Source organism: Anneissia japonica, unplaced genomic scaffold, assembly GCF_011630105.1.
Source record: "Anneissia japonica isolate Jap-2015-1 unplaced genomic scaffold, ASM1163010v1 scaffold287835_len3118868_cov185, whole genome shotgun sequence".
Lineage (NCBI taxonomy): Eukaryota > Metazoa > Echinodermata > Crinoidea > Comatulida > Comatulidae > Anneissia > Anneissia japonica.
Genome location: NW_022737223.1, coordinates 2,598,590 through 2,608,674, shown reverse-complemented (window position 1 = coordinate 2,608,674; position 10,085 = coordinate 2,598,590). Strand labels below are relative to the sequence as shown.

Sequence of the window (10,085 nt, the reverse complement as noted above, 5' to 3'; positions counted from 1 at the left end):
GGATTGAACTCACGCTGTTGATGAATACTCTTTTGCATGAATCTTTGTGCTATAGCACACTACCATAAAGCCCTGCCCAGACTATCAAATTCGATTCACAAGACATGTGACATGCCTAAATATGGTCATGATGACATCACATAACGAATATATATATATAGGCACGTCACGACTTTATATGGGCATACAACAGTTTTTGTCAAAGAAAATTTGATAGTATGGACTTAAGCTTAATTGAAATGGTGAAAAAGCTTTAAATGGCTAACAATTTTTTTTATTGGTATTTTAAATTTATGTTCATTAACTTGAAATGAGAGATTTGAGAAAAAAAAAATTATGGGTTTTTTCCCCTAAAATTCTTAATATTATATGCGGTATTATAAAAGGAATGTAACATGGCAGTTAAACAAATCTCTTCCAAAATTTGTCGAAGGCTAATAAAATCAATACATATACACTAACTGAAATATCATCTTCAGCCCCAAAGAACAAAGTTAAGTCTTCAGTATTTAGAAGCATAATAATTGTCTATGTTTCAAACTCAATTTTTGTTTACATTTCCTGACCAAAATTTAGTTATATTGTCAGGTTCAATGTTTCTAAATACTAATTTCAGGTATTTTAACTCATACGTTGTGGTTACATTGTAACTTTGAATAAAATGATTTTAATGAATAAATTGTTATAATTTCAAAGGTATACACAAAGGTTACTTTTCATATTGGCTTTTTTTTCAAAACTTCAATTTGGTGAAGATGATATTTTATCTTGTCATGTTGCAATAAAATGGATTTGATTTGATTTGATTTTTTTACACAATTAAAATTCATTTTTATTGAAAATGTCTCCCAAATTACTATTGACTGTTGTAAATACTCATAGCTTGTTTTAATTAGCTACTGCATGTTGTAACTAACTATTGCATGTTGTGTAACAAATTTGTGCTTTTTTGCTTTTGCTAAATCTTTCTTTTTCTTTATTGATTGGTGTAGGCCTACAGATTTACACGGTTTATGTTTGGTGGCGCACTCTGATAACTTCTATTAAAACACTTTTATTTATCTCGTGATAATTTGTTGTCTAGTCTGAGATAAACATTGAACTTTTAATGATGCAATCGACAATATTATTTCTCAAATACCTGCTGGTTTGTTTTATAATCAGCAAGACTCTTGCTCTAAATATTACGATTACTAAATCCGTTAATGCTGATGACGAAAGCGATCAGAGTTTCTACGTCACAGAGGATGAGGTTGAGATTTTGGAAGTACGTATTGAAGATATAACTGAAGATTTAACTCTAGTCGCGATTTCTACAGATGAGAATATCTTCCAAATCCAGAATAAAACGAGTCGTTTTCCTGTCTCTATCGAATTTGATACGGTTCGGATCGGTATACTAGGAGTTTTTGTTGGTATTGAGAACATTGAGATAAGTCTGGAGAGTGACAGTGAAGTTATTGTCAAAACTTTGCAACCAATAAAGGTGAAACGCAAGAATGTTCTGATCGCTACTATTTACCAGTGGACTCTGACTGCTTGGCTTGTCATCTCCTACATCACCATGGGCTGCAAAATGGACTGGAGAATCATAAAAGAGAAACTACGCAAGCCGTACGGGGTGTTAATTGGTGCTTTTTGTCAGTTCATAATTATGCCAGCTCTGTCGTTTGGCCTCGCTAAGCTTCTTAAACTCGACGACTCGGCAGCAATCGGACTTGTTACCGTCGGATCATGCCCCGGTGGATGGCTTAGTAACGTCTTCAGTCTACTACTTGATGTTGATTTCGTTCTAAGCCTTACAATGACATTTTGCTCTACCATTCTTGCTCTCGGGTTTATGCCACTGAATTTGTACTTATATGCAACGCATTTTGTTGGCGACAACGAAGATCTAAAAACTCCGTTTGTTGATATAATGATCCAGCTGATTTCACTGGTCATTCCTGTAGTGATCGGTATGTTCATTTTATACAAATTACCAAAAGTTGCTGAACTCTGCTTAAAGTGTTTGAAACCGTGTGCCGTGATTCTGATCATCATAAGTTTAGGTCTGGGAATCCCAGCCCAGTTTTACATATTTTATTCTTCCTGGGAAATATGGGTGGCGGCAGGGTGTCTACCTTTCGTGGGCTGCTTCCTCGGTTTTGCAATCTCGAAGATCGCCAAGATGGAACTAAAGTCCTCTGTTACGATATCTTTAGAAACAGGTGTTCAAAACAGCCTGTTGGCGATCGCTATGGTGGGTATATCATACAAAAAACCGGAGTCAGACCTAATCGGCCGCGTGCCCCTTCTGATCGCCTTGCTGACATTGATGGAAGGGAGCCTTGTGACCAGTTTTAAAGTACTCATTCAGAAATTCTGTTGGAAGTCAATACCGGTGGAAGATGAGAAGGAAATCATCGGTAAGGACCGTTCCAAAGATACTGATATGAAAGAGATCAATGGAAACAAGACTACTAGTGTGCCGAGCATTTCTGTCGCGGTTCAAGTCGGTGACGAGAATTTCACTAATGGATCTACCACCGTTAATGCACTGGACAATCCGGCTTACTTAGCTGAATAATTATTTTAATGCACCCTCATGCACCTGTCTCTTATACACATCTAGATGTGTATAAGAGACAGTTTATACACATATGACACACAAACGCACATATATACATATATGTACTTTGAATTGATTTTGCTGTGAATATATATATACATAAAAGTATATATATATAAATGTATATATATATACACACATATATATATATATATATATATACATATAATTAATATGTATATTATCTGTTTACAAAGGATAGTTTTTGCGAGTCTTTTTACTTTTATATTATGCTGCTAATTTTTGAAATTTTAAACCACTTTTCTATTTCTATTTTTTACTAATTACCATTACTAATGTACGCAAAATGAGGTGCTCTTCCGTCCAAATGAAATATATTTGAGACAATTATTATTGTCATTGTGTATAATCTATATTTTATACGGTGTTGCAGAGACTTTTAATTAACTTTTAATTATTGAGCTAAGGCGTGGCCTCTACCAGGACCTAATAGTTGTACGTAGTCTTTATGCTAGTACTTGTTTGTGGTCTGTCGTCCCCATGTGTAAGAGAGGCAAAGCTTGCACATACCGCAAAATCTCGATACAATACCTGGAGCCTTCAGTTCGGAGCGCTTTCTCCAGAGCTTTGCTTATAAACAAAAATTATGGACGTGGCGCTTTCCATGCCCGTTCCCGCATCTCACATATTCCCGTAGTTCAGCAGGCCTTTATAAAGAAACGCTTGTGTCTTCATTGTGTTATTTATTAATTTTGACACTATACATTGTATTTAAAAACCCTGTTTCTCAAAGTGTTTCATTACACACAGGGAAATAATATACTCTCGATTAAGCGCCGCGGCTTAGCGAAGAAAATCAGGTTTGGTGCGGCGCTTATTCGAGCATTTACGGTAATGACTTGGTGTTTGTTATGGCCATACTCAACACAATTACGTTGTTTGACCAAAAGGATATTATATGAAAGCGATTTTATTTTTGTTTATTCATTTATTTATTTTATTTCAACAATCTTTAATGAGGGTGGTCCATCCAGCCGAAGCTGATCATTAGGGACCCTCCAAATTAATTAATTAATTAAATTAATTATTTTAATTAATATCGTCCAAACACAATCAAAGTGCGTAATATATTTTCCACCTTTTAATGTAATTATAAAAAAAGAGTTGTTACAATGTCCATGTAATTGCATTTATGGAAAAATTTTGTGAAAGGCTAATAGTATTATTCAAGTTACTAAAGATAAGTTCCAATGAGACTTTGCTAAATATTAGGAAGTTATGTAATTAAAACAAACGTTGGTTAATTTGTATATAAACTGAGCCTTGAAATATATGAATGTATTTTATATAAATACTTATGTTATGATATATTTAGTTTTAGAAGCATGATTATCAGTGGCAGCGTCAAGGTTGATCAGAGGCATGAAAGGGAAAAGAAAATATTTGAAAAGGGGGAAAAGACAATTTGATATGAAGCGTCACCAAAGTACCATATCCTGATGAGGAAGGTTTGGAGGATCCCGTATATGTGCTCGGCAGAAATGGCGCGAAAGCTCGGGCTTTATACATATTTAGAGAGAAAAAATGATCGGTTTTAAACATTATAGGCGTGTACTATATAGAGAATAATCGTATGAACACGAAGAAACATATGAAGTACAAAAAATTAGGCTAATTTAGGCCTCCGTGTATCGATTTTATGGGGACCAGGTTTAACAAGGCAAACTGTTTATAGTAAAAATCCATCATATACTTTACTTATTATCCAGTTTTTATACCGTCCGGGTCATATGTAATTGACCAAAATTGTATAATTTTTATTGCCATTCGAGGCAAATGCACCCTCATGCCCCCTGGCACAGCCACTGATCATTATTAGGTCTAAATACATATTTTTGTATATATTTAATATTGTACTTATATATTATATTATAGATTTATAAGCTGTTTTTAAGGAATTTATTCAGGTCAGTAATGTATTTGCAATCCCAAAGAATTGATGTGTCTGTATGATTGAAATTTGATTTATACAAAGATGTTAATATTTTGTAGAACGTATATTTTCCAGATTAGAATTTGTGTGGGTTGGTGTTTTTTTTTTATGAATAAAATATATTCACATTGTAACTGAGATATTAGGTTGAATTTGTTTCATCGCAACACGGATTGGTTGCATTTTGTACATGGAACTGTTTATGAAAATGGAAGCTTTTGAAGCATGCGCAGCGGCTGAGGTTTGGACTTTCAACCTGGTTGTCGCATGGAGGTATGTTGTCGGGGCTCCGAGAACTCTCGCTGTGCAAGTCGCTTGTGTCCTTGGGCAAGACATTCTATCTGTGTTTGTCTCTATATAGGAGTATAAATGGGTATCGGCATATGCAGTGCTGGGAAGTTAAATAGACTCGTTGTGTGGAGGAGTGGCGATCCCCTCAAATCATTGCACTGTCTGTCCCCCCTCCCCCACGCAACGTTTACAAAAGAGGGATGGGCACTCGGACCTGTACAGTTTCGACATACCTACCTTTTACCCTTACTCTCAATGAACGAGAAATTTTGACTACAGTACTCAAATTGATAGCAGTTCTTATTCTATTGTGTATTTTCTGGGGAGGGAGTCACGCAGAGGGGATGTTTTCTACTCTCTTGAAAATAATTGAAACTATGTATGAACTTGTTATGTAGGCTATCACTACTTTGCACTGTTGTCTATCGATGCTATAAGTGCCAGAGTCAATCATATCAACGAGGCGGTGCTCTGACATTGAATTTGAATACGAAGAAAGTCCGACACCCCAGGCTTGGATCTGAACAAGGAATGAAAAGAGAAACGTGACGAATCTGTTATTTGAAAGGACCTCCTGCGATGTCTGGGTCTTTGAAGATCTCACCAATGAAACCTCTGATTATATAGAACAAGACATATATATGTCTACATTTTAATAGTATCTGTTTATAGGTGGAGAAAAGGTGTTTACCAATTATAAGTTATCGAAGGAACCGGACCGCACAAAATTAAAAAGCCATTTTCATTCATAAACAAGTTCTCGTAATCTCGAAATCTCCGATGAGGGCAGTATAATAGGGAGTAGATCTCAATAAAGATATATTAATCAATCAACTACTAATCAATCAGCCAAGTGTTTCTAGAGCTCCTCATTAGAGCAGTATAATAGAGGCAGTAGATCTAAAAATATATTAAAGCCATCAATTAATCATTCAGCCTCATGAGGGCAGTATAATAGAGGCAGTAGAAATAAAAAAAGATAATCAGCCGAGTGTTTCTAGAGCTCCTTATCGGAGCTAAAAACTCTTCAGGGTGGTAGGGTAGTATGGAATGGTAGAATAATAAGAAATAAACGATTTTTAGATGTATTCCCACCACCTCACCCCCAATATCTAACTCGATTTGACACTAGTTTGTATAGGCCTTATTTTCCACACAGTAGGCTACGTTTTCAAAAAACATCAGTTCAACATTTTCATACAACATCAGTTCAACATCTTCATTAAAAATCTTCATACTACCCTAATGGAGTGGCTTCTAACTTGAAACCCAATATTACTTTTCCTGTTTTGTAAATGTTGCAACTAATGTTGAATAAGCCAACTCGTAGTTTGAACTGCGCATGCCCGTATCAAGGTGATTCGACATAAAGAAACATACAGGTTTATATCGGGCATGCGCAGTTCAACTACGAATTGGCTTGTTTCTGCACGAAATTTCTTTTATTTGCACCTTTGCTCACTGGTTCTTCTCTGGAATGTGGTGGCGATGTAACAAGTACCATGGTAGGTGATCGCTCATTTATCTTTCTTCTACGATTACTCAGCTGATATAAAGTTCTGTCCACGCTATGAAGTGTTTGTGACAATTGCATGTGATTTGTTCATTTATGATGGAATATCATTCCCATATATGGGCATATCACACAGATTTGTTACCTAAAAATTGACAGTGGACAGAGTTTTATGGTGACTTTGCAATATTTAAAGGCTGGTGCACACTTGCGTTGGCGCTGGCAACAGATGAGACCGATGCGACGACGCGTTGCGCGCGACAAATCGCTTTCACCGATACCGGTTCAGACTGCAATAACCGATTGTGAGCAGTCTGTCATTGTGTCTGGCAAGCGCTTACACAAAGCGCGGGAAAATTCGTCCTTCTGGTCGATCGTCTTCCAACGTTTCGATAAGCTGGGCACATACTTGGCGGCGGACAGTCGTCAGCGCGCTCGACGTAGACCGTGACATGACGAGGCGCTCGTGGCGGATCGTTTTCAATGACGATTCGCTCAAACTTCAACCGACAATCAACAGACGACGTCGTGTCGTCAAGCGCTGACAGAGAGCTGCAATGAATTCGCCGCTTGTTAGTCAGCCAACCGTTGGCCGAATAGTGTGTACCAGATTGTACTATTCTGGTGTGTACCAGATTGTACTATTTTTGTTGGTTTGTTGATGTATCACATTGTGTATATTGTTTCCGAAGTATGGGTATGTATGATAAATAATAATTAAGCCTAATAACAAAAATACTAAATTAGTATATATACTGTCTCTTATACACATCTAGATGTGTATAAGATATCTAAGTTGGTATAAATTAATTATTTTCTTGAAACTAACTACTATTTTTGTTCAATCTTGATCCAGAATTGGTATAGCAAGTTACAGATCAGGTAGCAGAACATGGCTAACATGCCTACGTGTTTTATTTCAATGTTATTCTACATGCTCGTACTTCTCGCGTTCGCACACGTACACGCGGAATTTAACTACACGTTTGATACTGGTGACGACAATAGTTACTTTCTACTGGAGGAAGATGAGGTCAGGATACTGAATCTTACGATCACCGTCTCAGAGGACATCACACTTTCATTTACGTCATCTGACGAGTCAGCATTCAATGTTCTAAACGGCAAAGAGTACGTTTATGCTGCCGATTCACCGGTCACCGTACAGATAGAAATTCAAGGGGTGTTCGTCAGTGTTGAAAAACTCCGGATCGAGATTACTCAGGGGGTAGAAGACTATACAATACCGGACTTTACCATCAAGGTTCTCCGACCGTACTCAGTGTTAAGTGATATTTTCACTTACGCACTGCTTCTGTGGCTGTTGATATCGTATGTTACAATGGGAACTAAAATGGATTTCTCTATAATTAAGACGAAATTTAAGCCACCGACTGGAATAACAATTGGGTTAATTTGCCAGTTCTTCCTAATGCCACTTTTAGCTTATGGATTAGCAAACGCGTTTAAACTGTCGAATGAATCGTCTGTTGGGTTGATCCTTGATGGCACGTGTCCAGGTGGTTGGCTTAGTAATATATTTAGTCTCCTGTTGGATTGTGACTTTGTGCTCAGCCTCACAATGACATTCTCGTCGACTATACTCGCCCTTGGGATGATGCCTCTGAACTTGTTCATCTACACACGGACATTCACAGACGATAACGACGATTTGAAGACTCCATTTTTCGAGCTAGCGCAACAGCTTCTGATCTTGGTTATCCCTGTCGGTATCGGAATTATTATTCTCTACAAGTTTCCGAAGGCGACCGAGATATGCGAAAAGCTACTTAAACCATTTGCCACATTTCTGATAGTCATCGCTTTGGGTCTGGGCATACCAGCTGAGTTTTATGTGTTTCTTTCACCGTGGGAGATATGGATGTCGTCTGCTCTCTTCCCTCTCATCGGATCCATTCTAGGTCTAACATTTGCACTGATCGGCCGTTTAGACAGGCAATCGGCTGTAACAGTCGCCCTGGAGGTCGGTGTACAGAACAGTCTGCTCGCTAAGACCATGGTGGATCTGGCCTACCCTGAACCAGAGTCGGATCTGATCGCTAGGATTCCGCTCCTTATAGCTCTTCTTACTCTTATCGAAGGCACTATTATCACCGCTGTATATATTCTCGTCAAGCGTCTCTGTCACAAAGAAGAGGACGAAGCCGATCTTGTCAAGGATAAAAAAGACGTAGAGCTAACCAATGGGAATAAAACCGGAGAGCCTAAAACTGATATTGAGGCTGGTGCCCAATCTAATCCAGGCTTTACGCCAGAAGCTAATATGTAGATCGTGTTATAACATTTGGAATCTCTTACGCCAGGCACTCACTGCGTCAAATGGTCGTCGCCAACGAGACTATGCGGAAAACGCAACGCCATGACGCGCGCGCAACAGGATCGTTTTTAAAGACGATCTATTCAGACTACCACCGACAATTAGCAGACGGCGTCGCGTCGTCTAACGCTCACAGAGGAGTACAGGAGTAATTGGCAAACCTCTGTACTTATTGAGTTATGCCAACATTTTTACTGATTCTTTATATTTTTCTATACATTTTAAAAATTGTAACTTATTATTATTATTATTATTATTATTATTATTATTATTATTATTGATATTATTATTATTATTACTATTATCATTACCATTACCATTATCATTTTAATTATTATTATTGGTTTCATCATTATCATGATTATAATTACCATTATTATGATCAACATCATTATCATATTATTCTTAATATTATTAGTCCTATTATTAATAGTATTAATTATAATAAATATTCAATTATTAATTATTATTAATAATTTTATCATATTGGCGATAACAGCAGGAATTGTACTGTTCTTGTTATTATCATTATTATTTTAATTAGTATTTGTCCTAATATTAATATAATTAATTATCATAAATATTATTATTATTATTATTATTAATTTTAATGTTAATATATTAGTGATAAGAACATCAATTAATATTGCCCTTGTTGGTATCATTTTTCATTAACGTTGCTTCATGGTAATTAAAACTATTGTACTGTATTATTATCGAAACGTAGGCTGTATTTTTGACCATTATACTGAGATATTGCACTATCTTGGCTTTCTGGCACAAAGGACCTTTTCTGCTTTCCGCCGCACCTTGGATATTGTTACTAAGTTCTCACAAAGCAATAGTGTAAATGTACGTACGTAACCACGTGCGTTTGTGGGACATACGTGTGCTTCTGTGACAAGCGCGTAATCTTAGCGATGCTTTGATTGGTCAGTTATTAAATTTAATTGACACTCCGGTAAGATCCATTGGTAGAGTAAAAAGTTGATCGGGATTTTTATGAGTTCAAATTTCAATGAAGACAATACGTTTTCCCAAACGACCATAATACCTTAACTATTGTATTTAAAGACTGTACTTAATATCGCACAAAAATGTTACCTGGGGCGGATGCAGGATTTTGCAGTAGGGGGTGCAGGCCCGACGAATCTAAAATTAAACGGGGGGGGGGGGGGTAAACATTTTCCCCCAAAACGAAAGGGGTTCCGGGGGTCCTCCCCCTGGAAAATTTTGATTTCTAGATGGCGGGAAATGACCTTTCTCGACTTTTGAGCTAGATGTCAAATGACTTTGTTCTTCAAAATTCAAGGTTCCCCCTCCCCCACCCCTCTTGAAAATAATCAGATAAACTTTCTCATTCTTATTACAGATTGAC

At 37.0% G+C, this 10,085-nt stretch overlaps 2 protein-coding genes across 2 annotated transcripts; both read left to right on the top strand.

Annotated features, from left to right (window-relative positions):
• The first annotated feature begins 523 nt into the window (after window positions 1–523).
• On the top strand, window positions 524–2,570 carry LOC117117189 (ileal sodium/bile acid cotransporter-like). Its single transcript, XM_033261414.1, has one exon. It carries the CDS (start codon window positions 1,109–1,111, stop codon window positions 2,567–2,569), a length of 1,461 nt encoding a protein of 486 aa, XP_033117305.1. The 5' UTR covers window positions 524–1,108; the 3' UTR covers window position 2,570.
• A 4,596-nt stretch (window positions 2,571–7,166) lies between these two features.
• LOC117117239 (ileal sodium/bile acid cotransporter-like) lies at window positions 7,167–9,011 on the top strand. Its single transcript, XM_033261488.1, has one exon. It carries the CDS (start codon window positions 7,262–7,264, stop codon window positions 8,657–8,659), a length of 1,398 nt encoding a protein of 465 aa, XP_033117379.1. The 5' UTR covers window positions 7,167–7,261; the 3' UTR covers window positions 8,660–9,011.
• Window positions 9,012–10,085: the final 1,074 nt, after the last annotated feature.